Source organism: Cebus imitator, unplaced genomic scaffold (genome assembly GCF_001604975.1).
Source record: "Cebus imitator isolate Cc_AM_T3 unplaced genomic scaffold, Cebus_imitator-1.0 Scaffold170, whole genome shotgun sequence".
NCBI lineage: Eukaryota > Metazoa > Chordata > Mammalia > Primates > Cebidae > Cebus > Cebus imitator.
Window position 1 is genome coordinate 2,407,996 of NW_016107485.1, and position 17,445 is coordinate 2,425,440.

Here is a 17,445-nt window from a genome sequence, read left to right on the forward strand (position 1 = left end):
AGGGGGTAGGGAGTTGGGGAGGGATAACATGGAGAGAAATGCCAGATATAGGTGACGGAGATGGAGGCAGCAAACCACATTGCCATGTATGTACCCCAGAAGCTAGAGCAATAAAATATATTTTTTTAAAAGAATTTTAGCACAAGGTGAAAGCAAAATGGAGGACTCGGCCTCCACGCCGCTGTCATCTTCAGCCGCGAATGCAACCTCCACTTCGACTCCGGCTGCCCCGACAGCACGGAAGCAGCTGGACAAAGAGCAGGTTAGAAAGGCATTGGACGCTCTCTTGACACATTGCAAGTCCAGGAAGAACAATTATGGGTTGCTTTTGAATGAGAATGAAAATTTATTTTTAATGGTGGTATTATGGAAAATTCCAAGTAAAGTACTGAGGGTCAGATTGCCCTTACCTCATGGTATTCGCTCAGATTTAGAAGATATCTGTTTATTTACGAAGGACGAACCCAATTCAACTCCTGAAAAGACAGAACAGTTCTATAGAAAGCTTTTAAACAAGCATGGAATTAAAACCATTTCTCAGATTATCCCCTTTCAAACTCTAAAGAAGGAATATAAACCCTTTGAAGCCAAGCTCCGCCTTCTGAGCACTTTTGACTTCTTCCTTACTGATGCCAGAATTAGGCGGCTCTTACCCTCACTCATTGGGAGACATTTCTATCAAAGAAAGAAAGTTCCAGTATCTGTAAACCTTCTGTCCAAGAATTTATCAAGAGAGATCAATGACTATATAGGTGGAACAGTCTTAAACATTTCTAAAAGTGGTTCTTGCAGTGCTATACGCATTGGTCACGTTGGAATGCAGATTGAGCACATCATTGAAAACATTGTTGCTGTCACCAAAGGACTTTCAGAAAAATTGCCGGAGAAGTGGGAGAGCGTGAAACTCCTGTTTGTGAAAACTGAGAAATCAGCTGCTCTTCCCATCTTTTCCTCGTTTGTCAGCAATTGGGATGAAGCCACTAAAAAATCTACGCTTAATAAGAAGAAAAAAGAGGCAAGGAAAAAACGAAGAGAAAGAAATCATGAAAAACAAAAGGAGAGGAACAAAATCAGAAAGAAGAAACAGCAGGCTAGCAAGCCTGTATCAGTCCTTAGTAAAGACGCCGTGGCACCTGAAAGTGGTGACGCTACAGTGAAGAAACCCGAATCGAAGAAGGAGCAGACCCCAGGGCATGGGAAGAAAAGGCGTGGCAAAGGAAAAGCCCAAGTTCAAGTGGCAAATGACTCCGAAGATGAAATTCCACAGCTGGTACCAATAGGAAAGACTCCAGCTAAGGAGAATGTAGAGATTCAAAAACATGCCACAGGAAGAAGTCTCCAACAAAGAGTCCTATTCCCAGCACACCTCGTGGGAAGAAAAGAAAGGCCCTGCCAGCATCTGAGACCCCAAAAGCTGCAGAATCTGAGACCCCAAAAGCTGCAGAACCTGAGACCCCAGAGAAAGGCCCACGGAAGAAGCCAAAAATCAAAGAAGAGGCAGTGAAGGAAAAAAATCCTTTGCTGGGGAAAAAAGATGTGAGACAGATTCATAAAAAGCCAGAGGCCAAGTTCTTCACCACTCCTAGTAAATCTGCAAGAAAAGCTTCCCACGCCCCCAAAAAACGGCCCAAAAAAACCAAAGTACCCCAGTCAACCTAAAGTCAGTGATTCAACCAGAAGGGAACCTCAGAGCTGCCCTCAGAGCTTATTAGAAATAATCAGGTCCTGACCCCATTGGCAGCCTTCTCCAAGCGTCAGGCCTAGACTTAAGAGATTTTTTAAAAACCTCCATAGGTAATTCTGACATATGTTCCTGGGTATAGTAATCTATGCTTAAATTGTCCTTCTGTGTGTTTGCTAACATCATAGAAGAAATACAGAGTGCTTCTCTATGGTTGTTCAGCACTTTGGAAAGCCAAGGTGGGAATATTATTTGAGCCCAGGAGTTTGAGACCAGCCTGGGCAACATGTGAAATCCCATTTCTACAAAAGAAAAAAAAAAAAAATGGTGGCATGTACCTGTGCTCCCAGCTACTCAGGAGGCTGAGGTGCAAAGATCAAGTTAGCACAAGAAGTCAAGGCTGCAGTGAGCCATGATCACACCACTGTGCTCCAGCCTGGGTGACAGTGTGCGACTGTCTCAGAAAAACAAAAAATAAAGTTTAACATTGCTTTGCTTCTGAAAGAAAAAAAAAAAAAAAATTTAAACCCTAAAAGAAAACCTAAGCAATAACATTCAGGACATAAGCATGGGCAAAGACTTCATGACTAAGACACCAAAAGCAATGGCAACAAAAGCCAAAATTGACAAGTGGGGCCTAGTTAAACTAAAGAGTTTCTGCACAGCAAAAGAAACCATCATCAAAGTGAACAGGCAATCTACAGAATGGGAGAAAATGTTTGCAATCTTCCCATCTGACAAAGGGCTAATATCCAGAGTGTACAAAGAACTTAAACACATTTACAAGGAAAAAATCCCATAAAAAAGTGGGTGAAGGATATGAACAGACACTTCTCGAAAGAAGACATTTATGCAGTCAACAAACATATGAAAAAAAGCTCATCATCACTGGTCATGAAAGAAATGCAAATCAAAACCACAATGAGATACCATCTCATGCCAGTTAGAATGGTGATCATTACAAAGTCAGGAAAGAACAGATGCTGGAGAGGATGTGGAGAAATAGAAATGCTTTTACACTGTTGGTGGGAGCGTAAATTAGGTCAACCATTGTGGAAGACAGTATGGTGATTTCTCAAGAATCTCGAACCAGAAATACCATTTGCCCCAGCAATCCCATTACTGGGTATATACCCAAAGGATTATAAATCATTCTACTATAAAGACACATGCACAGGTATGTTTATTACAGCACTGTTCACAATAGCAGAGACTTGAAACCAACCCAAATTCCCATCAATGATAGACTGGACAAAGAAAATGTGGCACATATACACCACGGAATACTATGCAGCCATAAAAAAGAATGAGTTAATGTCCTTTGCAGGAATATGGATGAAACTGTAAACCATCATTCTCAGCAAACTGACACAAGAACAGAAAACCAAACACCACATGTTTTCACTCATAAGTGGGAGTTGAACAATGAGAACACATGGACACAGAGGGGAATATCACACACTGGGGCCTGTCAGGGGATGGGGGGATAGGGAGGGATAGCATTAGGAGAAATACCTAATGTAGATGATGGGTTGATGGGTGCAGCAAACCACCATGGCACGTGTATATCTATGTAACAAACCTGCATGTTCTGCACATGTATCTTAGAACTTAAAGTATAATAATAAAAGAAAAAAAAAAGATAACCCAATGCATCCATGTGCACAAGCACACACACACACAAACACACTCCTACATCACTACAATAGAAGCTTCTTAAAGCAGTGCTGCCCTAGAGGAACAGTAATTACATGAAAACAATTAGGAAATATTCCCAGAGAAAAGAGAGAAGTAAGAAAGTAGGAGTAGAAATGGGCCAACTAAGGGTACAGCATCAAGCCACGTCCCATGGAAGGCAATTTTGATTCATTCCCACAGAAAGCTTGGAGAATATCATAGGTCACACCTCAGTCATCCCAGTGAGAGGGCAAAAGAGCTGGAGTATGTCTATCCCCACCCCCATCAGTCATTGGTTAAGGGCTGTGAGGGGAGGGAAGGGACATAAATTCCCAGGCACACCTGGCTGTCTTGCATCTTCCAACAACATGCTGGCTTTGGGGAAAGAATGCAAACTGGGATTCAGCTGGTATACACAGACATAGCAGAGGGATCCTAGGTAACATAGGTAGAGCAGGAACAGCTTCTGCTACAGACACCCTAACCATAGGTGATGAATTGTGATGTTTTCTATTCTGATTTTTCAAATTGCCGGTCACGGATTTTAATCTCAGTCCAGCCACTTCTAGGTGTTATTTAAACTGCCTGAGGCACTTTCCTCATTTTTAAAATGGGAATATCAGCTTTGCTCATTGTAACAAAAATCAAAAATTGACTTAGATATCCCTATGCCTATGGGATAACAGTAGGTATTTAACTTGTAGCTATTATGATTAATAAATGTGTCCTCAAAATGCCTCAAATGGGTAACATGAAAATTTCTGTCTCCTCTTAACTATGCTCAAGACACGCATGCATAAAAGCACCAGTAGCAGAGCATAGGTTCCTTCACAGAGACACGATGAACATGTATACAGATATTCGCCACCTTTTGCCTCTGTGACTTTGTTCTTTATTCCCTTTGGTCAACATTGCTCATCATTCAAGCTTCATCTTAAATGTCTCTCTTTTGTGAAGCTTTTTGAGACCCCCAATTAAAAACAGTCTCTCCCACTCTGAATTGCCATACTCTTTTACTTGAAATTATATTATAGCAATTTTAGCACTTTCTTTTCCCTCTTTGCAATATCTATTAAAATCCTGACTTGGAAACAGACAGACAAATCAATGAAATGAACTAGAGTCCAGAAATAGGCTCAAATACATATGGTAATGATAAAGAAACCAAGGCATGGGAGAGTTAGTCAAACAGTGCTGAGAGAACTGGTTAACCATTTCGGAAAAAAGTAACCCGGATTTCTATTTTACTTACCACACAAGCACAAATATCAGATGGCCCAAAGATTTAAACATACATACACACATATTGAATAATTACAGGAAAATATGTATGAATATGTTATACTTTTAGAGTAAGAAAGGCCTTTCTAACCATGACACAAAACTCAGAAGCCATAAACAAAAAGCTAAATAAATTTATTTCATAAAGATTTTAACCTTCTACAATGCATTAAAAATGACATAAATTCAAAAGTCAAACTGGGAAAAATATTCACAACATATGACAATCAAATGGTTAATTTCCTTTTATAAAGAGTTGATAGGAATAAATGAGAAAGAAGTAAACAACCAAATAAAAGTAAACAAAGGTCATGAGCAGTTCATTCTAAAAGAAACACAAATATCTATAAACATATGAAAAGATAATCACCTTAATATCATTAATCATTAACATCCCACATTGGCAAAAATCTGTATGTTTATTGAAGCTGAATGTTATAAGGGTGTGATGAAATGGACACCATCACACAGGATTGCCTTTCAGGAAGTTTTCCTGCCACTGGAAAACGGCACAGCTTCTCTGGAGGGCAACAGGTGATTTCTGCCAAAATGTCAAAGACACACTCCTTTGACTTTGTACTTCAACTATTTACCTAGACTTAGTACAAGTTCTCCTAGCTACATGTATACAGATGCTATTGCAACATCAAGCCTTAAGGAAAAACCATAAACAACTGAAGTGGAGTCCAGGAAGGAACTTAGTGATAGTTCATCCAGGTAATGAACAAAGGATTAGATTTGCATGGCTTGCTAGGTCAAAGTTCTCTTAAATACATCAAGTTGAGAAGCACAGACACACATTGACACACACAAATGAGTGCATGTAAAAAATAATGAAAACTGAATAAGTTCTATAGTCTAGTTAGTACTATACCAATGTAAATTTCCCAGAATTGATACTATACGACAGTTGTCACCACTGGGGGAAGAGTACGCAGGGACTCTATGTACTACTTTTGCAACTTCCTATGAAACTATAATTAACTCAAAATAAAAAGTGTTTCTTTAAAAAATCAAGGTACATAAGTATTTATGGTTTCTTATGAAGTATGAAAAGGTAAGAACAATCCTTGTTTAATTAAATTCAAAATGAGTGGGCAGAACATATGTAACCAGATGGAAAAATCCACCCTTCCCTTTTACTCCTGAGGGATTTCTTAAGGTTGAAGATCAGTAAATTCTTAAACTACCCCCCATTTCCACTGCAGAGATTAAGAGTACAATTCCAAATCCACAAAAGTGGATTTGTTTTGTCTTTTGGCAAGGCTTGTGATGGTCCTTATTTATTTGTATGGTAGGCCTTTTATACTATTCCAAAAACAAGACAAGGGAACTAAAACCGCTTTGCATAATAATGTCAAGTATTATCTCCAGTGAGTCCAGTCTGGCCACCTCTGGAGAAATAGTTCTCTTTGTTAATGTGGCCTTTGTCTGCATTGTCCCTAAGAACTAAGTATTACTGTTGATGCTTTGAAGGTGTGTGTGTGTGTGTGTGCGCGTGTGTGTGTTCAGTTGATCCAGAAATTTCTCCCAGAAAAACAGAAGATCCCAGAAGGAGAGGGTCAACATCTCTTTATCTGCTACTGGCAGAGATCCTCATGAAAACACACATGAACCTCCAGAACTTGACATGCTCTACCAACCAGTCTTCACTTGCAAAAGCCCACCCTACAATTTCCTACTGAAGCCCCCATGAAATAGCTCAGCCAGCAGTTATTGTGGAGTAGAGGATTCTTACTTCAGCGCATCCTGAGGTTCTGAGTGAGGGGACAGCACAGACCCTCTGGGAGAACATCCCCTGCGTGTTAGTGAGGTCTCGCATTGTAAAAGTTTTGAAGAAAGGAGACTATGTCTGTGAGTCCTCCACAAAGCAGACACCTGGTTAAAGTTAGGAGTCCAAAGGGTTTATGTGAAGTGGCATCTGTGAAAGGAAAAGGAAGGAAGCAGGGTTGAGAATAAGAAAGTGTTAGACCACGAGATGCAGGTCTGACAAATGCCTGAGAGCTGCACATCAAAGAGGATCTTTAGAGAAGCCACATGTTGGGCAGAAATAGTGACGTCCTTGACCACATTGTCCTACTCAGTAAATGGCTTGGGCCACCCTGAGAAGAATGTGACCTCCTTCCAAAAGCTGAAGTAGACCAGAAGGAGTTAACAGCTGGACACTCACAGCTAATCAGCCTCTCAGCAGCTAGGCCATGACTCCTGTCTAGAAGGAAAACCTGAGCTGTGATCTGCATCTCCACATCTGCCACTATCTCTGGAGGACAGAGGAAACCTCAGTTTTGAAAATAGGGGTAGGAATGTGGTGGTGCCAATAAAAGACCCAATGGGAAGTTATATTAGGCGTCCTATGCCGGGTGGATTGTCCCTCTGTATTGTGATTCATTCTGCCACCAAATCTTAAGTGAATTTCTTAGTACCATGGCATTGTGAGGAATAAAGAACAGGCAGCTAAGGAAGTGTGTGAGTCCATTTTGCATTGCTATAAAGGAATACCTGAGACTGAGTAAAAAAGGTTTATTTGGCTCATGGTTCTGCAGGCTGTACAAGCATGGCACTAGCATCTGCTTGGCCTCTGGTGAGGACTCAGGAAGTTTTACTCATGGTGGAAGGTGGAGAGGGAGGAGGAATGTCACATGGCAAAAATGGGAGCAAGAGAAAGAGGAGGGCGTCCCAGGCTCCTTTTAATAACCAGCACCCACATGCACTAATAGAGAGAGAACTCACTCATCACCAAGGAGAGGGCACCAAGCCATTCATGAGGGATCTGCCCCCATGACCCAAACACCTCCCATCAGGTTCTACCTCCAATATTGGGAATCATATTTCAGCATGAGATTTGGAGGGGACAGACATGCAAATTCTATCAAGAAGTATGGCATTCTCCATCCCATCCCTGCCCCAAAGCCTGCATCTCAGTATCCACATGGAAACCATGCAAGGGCCATATCTTGGAGTTCCCAGAAGTGGCCAGCAGCAGAGAGTGCTGAGGCCTAAGATGCAGCCACCTGGTATTTGAAAATAGATGAGGTAACTGCATAGACAAACACCTTTCCCATACCACCTCTTCCCAAATACAGCAAAGGAAAGCAATCCTGGGCATGAGGGAAAAGAGAAGCCCATGTTTGTTTTATAAGAATGTTCTGCCTCCAAGTACTATACAAATACTGGGGTATTTCCAACCAGTGTTCACAAACAACTGCTTAAATATTAAGCAGTCAGAGAAAAAACCAGACAAACAGAATTAAGTAAGCTACACAACAGAGTTATGAAATTCTAGATAGAACAGTATCTCACAAAATTATAATCTATTCCATTTAAATAGGCAGAGACTATATCAGTCAGTCTCTGACACCTACAGATCCATTCACGGTTTTGTTTTTGGGGTTCTTTTTCAAGTAAATTAGTTGCCAACATTTAAAAATCAAATATTTCCTATTACCATCCAGATTTCTAGCTTCTGTTTAAAAATCCCAAGGGCTGGCAATGCTAAGCCAGCATTCTCAATGACAAACCTGGGTGGAACTGGGTGTGCTTCAGATCTGCAAGTTACGGTTCGGCAACTTGGCCACTGTGACCTAAGGTGTGTTACCATTTATAACTGAGCTTAAGCCACCACCAAAGTTTAAGCCATTCTATATACTATGCATAAGAGGGTAGGGCAGCAGGTAAATACACTTTGGGGGAAAAAATGCATCAAAACTGGTTAAATCTGTGAAAATAAATAAAATTTAAAAGCTATTGGAACCCAAAAACACTTTAAGCCTTGAGGTGTGACTGTGATCTGAGTCACATATGGTTATAACTTCTGTTCTCAAATTATAGATTAACTAGCTTTCTTATTTTTCTTGTTCTATACAATGACTAGAGAGAATTAAATGACATCATGGACAAAAACCTCTGGCTTTCTTAATTAATGACCCTTGTTATAGATTAATTTCCCATTGCTGTATTGCTTTGCTTAGACCAGATGACAAAAATCCACAATTATTACACCCTCTGCAAAAAATGTTAAGCGTATCCTTCCCAAAATAAACACAGCCAATCAATTGGCTGTAACTATGTGCCAACCTTGTACCAATAATGTTATAATCCTGCTAAACAATCCTCTCTCTCTGGATATATAATTGAAACCTTAACTTCTCTACTTCAAAATGCTGACTGCATTCCTTTGGAGGTGATGTTTCCAGATGGTCCATCCTCACACTTTGAGCTTGAATAAATGCTCTTTAAATTCAATTCTGACCCTCTTATTATTTTAGGTTGACAAATCTTTTTTAAGGTAATGTGACCATCATACCCATCAATTTAAAATATTTGACCCAGGGTACAAATGTATTTGTACCAGACACACAAAAATATGTATTCATCCAAGGTTGTTCACCATAGCATTGTTTGAAATAGCAAAATACTGGAAACTACTTAAATATCCATCACTAGGAGACTAGCTAAATAAATTATGGAATATCCACACAATAGAATCCTGTCCAGCTATTTTTAAAAAGAAAAGAGAGAATAAAGTAGGTCTATTATGTACCACTCATTCTCCAAGAATCTATTTTAAGAAATGAAAAGGGTGGCTGGCAAGATGGCCAAATAGAAAAAGCTCCCATCTGCAGCTCCAAGCAAAATCAATGTGGAAGGCAGGTGATTTTTGCATTTCCAACTGAGGTACGTGGCTGATCTCATTGGGACCCACTGACAGTGGGTGTGGCCCATGGAGGGCCAGTCAAAGCAGGGTGGGGCATTGCCTCACCTGGGAAATGCAAGGGGTTGGGGAACCCCCTTCCCTAGCCAAGGGAACCCCTGGGGGACTGTGCCGTGACAAATGGTGTACTCAGGCCCAGATACTATGCTTTTCCCATGGCCTTCACAACTCGAAGACCAGGAGATTCCCTCGAGTGCCTATGCCACCAGGGCCCTGGGTTTCAAGCACAACACTGGGCAGCCAGCACTGAGCTTGGACAGACACCCAACTAGCTGCAGGAGTTATTTTTCATACCCCAGTGGTGCCTGGAATGCCAGCAAGTCAGAACCATTCACTCACCTAGAAAGGGGGCTGAAGCCAGGGAGCCAAGTGGTCTAGCTCAGTGGATCCCACTCCCATGGAGCCAGCAAGCTAAGATCCACGAGCTTGAAATTCTCACTGCCAGCACAGCAGTCTGAAGTCGACCTGGGATGCTTGAGCCTGGTGGGGGAGGGGCATCCACCATTACTGAGGCTTGAGTAGGTGGTTTTCCCCTCACAGTTTAAACAAAGCTGCTGGGAAGTTCGAACTGGGCAGAGTACACCACAGCTTGGCAAAGCCCTGGTAGCCAGACTGCCTCTCTAGATTCCTATTCTCTGGGCAGGGCATCTCTGAAAGAAAGGCAGCAGCCCCAGTCAGGGGCTTATAGTTCAAACTCCCATCTCCCTGGGCCAGAGCACCTGGGGGAAGGGGTGGCTATGGGTGCAGCTTCAGCAGACTTAAACGTTTCTGCTTGCTGGCTCTGAAGAGAGCACTGGATCTCCCAGCATAGCACTCAAGCTCTGCTAAGGGACAGACGGCCTCCTCAAGTGGGTCCCTGACCATTGTGCCTCCTGACTGGGAGATACCTCCCAGCAGGGGTCAACAAACACCTCATACAGAAGAGCTCTGGCTGGCATCTGGCAGGGGCTCCTCTGGGACAAAGCTTCCAGAGGAAGGAACAGGAGGCAATCTTTGCTGTTCTGCAGCCTCTGCTGGTGATACCCAGGCAAACAGGGTCTGGAGTGGCCCTCCAGCAAACTCCAACAGACCTGCAGCAGAGGGTCCTGACTGTTAGAAGGAAAACTAACAGAAAGGAATAGCATCAACATCAACCAAAAGGATGTCCACACAGAAACTCTATCCAAAGCTTACTAACATCAAAGACTAAAGGTAGTTAAATCCACAAAGATGAAAAAAAAAAACCAACCAGGGCAAAAAGACTGAAAATTCCAAAAACCTAAAGGCCTCTTCTCCTTCAAAAGAACACAACTCCTTGCCAGCAAGGGAACAAAACTGGACCAAGAATGAGTTTGGCAAATTGACAGAAGTAGGCTTCAGAAACTGGGTAATAACAAATTCCTCCAAGCTAAAGGAACATGTGTAACCCAATGCAAAGAAGCTAAGAATTTGATAAAAGGTTAGAGGAATTGCTAACTAGAATAACCAGTTCAGAGAAGAACATAAATGACCTGGTTGAGTTGAAAAACACACCATGAGAACTTCATGAAGCATACACAAGTATCAATAGCTGAATCGATCAAGTGGAGAAAGGATATCAGAGATTAAAGATCAACTTAATAAAAGAAAGCATGAAGGCAAGAATAGAGAAAAAATAATGAAAAGGAATAAGCAAAGCCTCCAAGAAATATGGGACTATGTGAAAATACCAAACCTATGTTTGACTGGTGTACCTGAGAGTGATGGGGAGAATGGAACCAAGTTGGAAGAGAACTTCCCCAACCCAGCATGACAGGCCAACATTCAAATTCAGGAAATACAGAAAACACCACAAAGATATTCCTCAAGAAGAGCAACCCCAAGATACTTAATCATCGGATTCACCAAAGTCAAAATGAAGGAAAAATGTTAAGGACAGCCAGAGAGAAAAGTCGGGTTACCCACAAAGGGAAACCCATCAGACTAACAGTGGATCTCTCTGCAGAAATCCTACAAGCCAGAAGAGAGTGGCAGCCAATATTCAACATTCCTAAAGAAAATAATGTTCAACCCAGAATGTCATATCCAGCCAAACTAAGCTTCATAAGTGAAGAAAAAATAAAATCATTTACAGACAGGCAAGTGCTGAGAGATTTTGTCACCACCAGGCTGACCTTACAAGAGCTCCTGAAGGAAGTGCTAAACATGGAAAGGAAAAATTGGTACCAGATACTGCAAAAACATACTAAATTGTAAAGATCATCAACACTGTGAAGAAACTGCATCAACTAATGGGCAAAATATACTTACCTGGCAGGGGAGATACCATGATCATGAAGGTGGTTTTCCCAGGGCGAGGCTTATCTACTGCACTCTGGGTGTGCTGACCCCTGCGATTTCCCCAAATGTGGGAAGCTCGACTGCATAATTTGTGGCAGCGGGAGACTTCGTTCGTGCTTTCCCCTGTTTAAAAAAAAAAAAAAAAAAAAAAAAACTAATGGGCAAAATAACCAGCTAGCATCATAATGATGGGATCAAATTCACATATAACAATATTAACCTTAAATGTAAATGGGCTAAATGCCCCAATTAAAAGACACAGACTGGCAAATTGGATAAACAGTCAAGATTCATCGGTGTGCTGTATTCAGGAGATCCATCTCATGTGTAAAGACACACGTAGCCTCAAAATAAAGGGATGAAGGAAGATTTACCAAGCAAATGGAAAGAAAAAAAAAAAAGCAGGGGTTGCAACCCTAGTCTCCGATAGAACAGACTTTAAACTAAAAGAGATCAAAAAAGACAAAGGGCATTACATATGGTAAAGGGATCAATGTAACAAGAAGAGCTAATTTCCTAAATATATATGCACCCAATATAGGAGCACCCAGATTCATAAAGCAAGTTCTTAGAGACCTACAAATAGACTTATACTCCCACACAATAATAGTGGGAGACTTTAATGCCCCACTGTCAATATAAGACAGTTCAATGAGACAGAAAATTAATAAGGATATTCAGGACTTGAACTCAGCTCTGGACCAAGTGGACCTAATCGACATCTACAGAACTCTCCACCCCCAATTGACAGAAAATACATTCTTCTCAGCACCACATCATATTTATTCTTAAATTGACCACATAATTAATTGTAAATAAAATACTCCTCAGCAAGTGAAAAAGAACAGAAATTATAAGACTTTTAGACCACAGTGCAATCAAATCAGAACTCAGGATTAATAAACTCAAAACCACATAGAAACTAAACAGCCTGCTCCTGAATGACTACCGGGTAAATTACAAAATTAAGGCAGAAATAAATAAGCTCTTTGAAACCAATGAGAACAAAGACACAACATACCAGAATCTCTGGGACACAGCCAAAGCAGTGTTTACAGGGAAATTTATAGCACTAAATGCCCACGGAGAAAGAAGGAAAGATCTAAAATTGACATTCTAACATCGGAATTAAAAGAACTAGAGAAGCAAAAACACACAAATTCAAAAGCTAGCAGAAGACAAGAAATAACTAAAATCAGAGCAGAATTGAAGGAGATAGAGACATGAAAGACTGTTCAAAAAAATCAATGAATCTAGGAGTTGCTTTTTTTTGAGACGGAGTTTCGCTGTTGTTGCCCAGACTGGAGTGCAATGGCACAATCTCGGCTCACCGCAACCTCCGCCTCCTGGGTTCAAGCAATTCTCCTGCCTCAGCCTCCCGAGTAGCTGGGACTACAGGCACGCACCATCACGCCCAGCTAATTTTTTGTATTTTTTTAGTAGAGACGAGGTTTCACCTTGTTGACCAGGATGGTCTCGATCTCTTGACCTCGTGATCCACCCGCCTCGGCCTCCCAAAGTGCTAGGATTATAGGCGTGAGCCACCGCGCCCAGCCAGGAGTTGCTTTTTTGAAAAGATCAACAAAATAGATAGACTGCTAGCCAAACTATTAAGAAGAAAAGAGAGAAGAATCAAATAGACACAATAGAAAATGATAAAGGGGATATCACCACTGATCCCACAGAAATACAAACTATCATCAGAGAATACTGTAAACACATACACAAATAGACTAGAAAATCTGGAAAAAATTGATAAATTCCTAGACACATACACCTTCCCAAGATTAAATCAGGAAGAAGTCGAATCCCTGAATAAACCAATAACAAGGTCTGAAATTCAGGCAGTAATTAACAGCCTACCAACCAAAAAAAGCCCAGGACCAGACAGATTCACAGCCAAATTCTACCAGGGGTACAAAGAGGAGCTGGTACCATTCCTTCTGAAACTATTCCAAACAATACAAAAAAAAAAAAAAAAGGACTCCTCCCTAACTCATTTTATGAGACCAGTATCATCCTGATACTAAAACCTGGCAGAGACACAACAAAAAAAGAAAATTTCAGGCCCATATTCCTGATGAACATCGATGCAAAAATCCTCAATAAAATACTAGCAAACCAAATCCAGCAGCACATCAAAAAGCTTATCCATCAAGTCAGCTTCATCCCTGAAATCTTGTTCAACATGTGAAAATCAATAAATGTAATCCATCACATAAACAGAACCAATGACAAACCACATGATTATCTCAATAGATGCAGAAAAGGCCTTTGATAAATTCAACACCACTTTATGCTAAAAACTCTCAATAAACTAGGTATCAATGGAACATATCTCAAAATAATAAGAGCTCTCTATGACAAATCCACAGCCAATATCATGAATGGGCAAAAGCTGGAAGCATTCCCTTTGAAAACTGGCACAAGACAAGGATGCCCTCTCTCACCACTCCTATTTAACATAGTATTGGAAGTTCTGGCCAAGGTAATCAGGCAAGAGAAAGAAATAAGGGATATTCAAATAGGAAGAGAGGAAATTAAATTGTCCCTGTTTGCAGATGACATAATAGTATATTTAGAAAACTCTGTTGTCTCAGCTCAACATCTCCTTAAGCTGATAAGCAACTTCAACAAAGTCTCAGGATACAAAATCAATCTGCAAAAATCACAAGCATTCTTATACACCAATAATAGGCAAACAGAGAGCCAAATCATGAGTGAACTCCCATTCACAATTGCTACAAAGAGAATAAAATACCTAGGAATACAACTTCCAAGGGATGTAAAGGACTGCTTCAAGGAGAACTACAAACTACTGCTCAAGGAAATAAGAGAGGACACAAACAAATGGAAAAACATTCCATGCCCATGGATGAAAAGAATCAATATCGTGAAAATGGTCATACTGCCCAAAGTAATTTAGAGATTCAATGCTATCCCCATCAAACTTCCATTGACTTTCTTCACAGAATTAGAAAAAACAACTTTAAATTTCATGTGGAACCAAAAAAGATCCCATATAGCCAAACAATCCTAAGCAAAAAGAACAAAGCTGGAGGCATCATGCTACCTGACTTCAAACTATACTACAAGGTCACAGTAACCAAAACAGCATGGTACTGGTATCAAAACAGATATATAGACCAATGGAACAGAACAGAGGCCTCAGAAATAACACCACACATCTGCAACCATCTGATGTCTTTGACAAACCTGACAAAAATAAGCAATGAGGAAAGTAGTCCTGATTTAATAAATGGTGTTGGGGAAACTGGCTAGCCATATGCAGAAAACTAAAACTGAACCCCTTCCCTACACCTTGTACAGAAATTAACTCAGGATGAATTAAAGACTTAAATATAAGACCTAAAACCATAAAAACCCTAGAAGAAAACCTAGGCAATATCATTCAGGACACAGCATGGGCAAAGTCTTTATGACTAAGACACCAAAAGCAATGGCAACAAAAGTCAAAATTGACAAATGGGACCTAATTAAACTAAAGAGCTTCTGCACAGCAAAAGAAACCATCATCAGAGTGAACAGGCAACCTACAGAAAGGGAGAAAATGTTTGCAATCTATCTATCTGACAAAGGGCTAATATCGAGAATCTACAAAGAACTTAAATTTAAGAGGAAAAAAAAATAACCCCATCAAAAAGTGGGCAAAGGATTTGAAAAAACACTTTTCAAAAGAAGACATTTATGTGACCAACAAACACATGAAAAAAAGCTCATCCTCACTGGTCGTGAGAGAAATGCAAATCAAAACCACAATGAGATACTATCTCATGCCAGTTAGCATGGCAATCATTAAAAAGTTAGGAAACAACAGATGCTGGAGAGAATGTATAGCAATAGGAACACTTTTACACTGTTAGTGGCAGTGTAAATTAGGTCAATCATTGTGGGAGACAGTGTAGCAATTCCTCAAGGATCTAGAACCAGAAATACCATTTGACCCAGCAATCCCATTACTGAGTATATACCCAAAGGATTATAAATCATTCTACTATAAAGACAAATGTACACGTATATTTATTGCATAAACCCATGTATATGGGTATATATCCAAAGAGTTATAAATCGTTCTACTATAAAGACACATGCACACATATGTTTATTGCAGCACTGTTTGCAATAGCAAAAACTTGGAACCAACCCAAATTCCCATCAATGATAGACTGGATAAGGAAATTGTGGCACATATACACCACAGAATACTATGCAGACATAAGAAAGGATGAGTTAATGTCCTTTGCAAGGACATGGATGAAGCTGGAAACCATCATTCTTAGCAAACTGACACAAGAACAGAAAACCAAACATCACATGTTCTCACTCATAAGTGGGAGTTGAACAATGAGAACATGTGGACACAGGGAGGGGAACATCACACACTGGGGCCTGTTGGAGGGGGGGAGCTAGGGGAGGGATAGCATTGGGAGAAATACTTAATGTAGATGATGGATTGATGGGTGCAGCAAACCACCATGGCACGTGTATACCTATGTAACAAACCTGCACGTTCTGTACACATATCTCAGAACTTAAAGTATAATCATTTTAAAATATTTTAAAAAGAAATAAAAGGGGGTTGGGGCAAGAAATAAAGAAAAGAAAGGCAATTTGAAGGACAGAATGTATAGTGTCATCTCATTTGTGGGAACAATTTTTAAAAGAACAATGCATGTAAATTATAGGACACTTCTCGAAGGATACACAAAGCCAAGAGCTGTATGGGAAGAAGGTAAAAGCAGCATAGGGAAGAGTTACTTTTCACTTTTCACATAACTTTTTGTCTCTTTTTAAAATCATGAGCAGGTGTTATTTTTATAATTCAATGAATATATGTGTTGATTTGAAAAACACACTGATCCTGAAAGTTAAAATTCCAATTCAGAGAAAATTGATTTCTATGAAAACTATCAATCTGCCAGCAATGCCAGAAAAATGAAGTGTAGCTGTACAACACAGACAGTGGGTGAGGTTGTCATCACTTGCTCTGATTGCACATATGGAATTTAAAACACCCATTTCACCAGATTAAAAATATTCAATAAGATTTATAAAAAGCACTTAACACTTGCCAGCACTTAGTAAGTGCTCAATAAATAGTTACTGTTAACACTTTTAGTATTACTTTCTCTGCCTGGCAGTTGTCCTAACCCCACTCCAGCCCTCCCACATTCCCTAATCCTGACTCGTGTCAGTGATGCATGACTCAACAGTCAAAGTAAGACAGCTATTGCAAAATGCAAGACTTAAATTCCACCCCAGGTGAATTCTCTTCTGGACCACAGGCAGCCCTTGAAAAGGATGGGAGTAGAGCCCTCAATCATGGAAGCATTTTTTTCCTCAAGATAGGCAGATGTTGCCGGGCGCGGTGGCTCACGCCTGTAATCCCAGCACTTTGGGAGGCCGAGGCGGGTGGATCACGAGGTCAAGAGATCAAGACCATCCTGGTCAACATGGTGAAACCCCGTCTCTACTAAAACTACAAAAAATCAGCTGGGCCTGGTGGCGCGTGCCTGTAATCCCAGCTACTCAGGAGGCTGAGGCAGGAGAATTGCCTGAACCCAGGAGGCGGAGGTTGCGGTGAGCCGAGATCGTGCCATTGCACTCCAGCCTGGGTAACAAGAGCGAAACTCCATCTCAAAAAAAAAAAAAGATAGGCAGATGTTACCACCTCCATACAAGAACAATCCCATTGCCTATTACAGTTCCCATTTCAAAGAGATGCTCCCACATAAGTATGTATTTCGCCAAAAGATTTCCTGTTGTTGTTGTTTTT

The 17,445-nt window shown here is 40.6% G+C and overlaps 1 protein-coding gene and 1 non-coding gene across 2 annotated transcripts; both read left to right on the plus strand.

Annotated features, from left to right (window-relative positions):
- The first annotated feature begins 132 nt into the window (after positions 1-132).
- Positions 133-1,932, plus strand: LOC108315360 (ribosomal L1 domain-containing protein 1-like). The gene is given in 2 exon segments (XM_017544644.2): positions 133-1,328; positions 1,331-1,932. Coding segments are annotated over 2 exon segments (1,500 nt in total). The 5' UTR covers positions 133-157; the 3' UTR covers positions 1,660-1,932.
- Positions 1,933-11,610: 9,678 nt separating this feature from the next.
- Positions 11,611-11,774, plus strand: LOC119473629. Its single transcript, XR_005202834.1, has one exon. It is a non-coding gene; the product is annotated as a U1 spliceosomal RNA (small nuclear RNA).
- Positions 11,775-17,445: the final 5,671 nt, after the last annotated feature.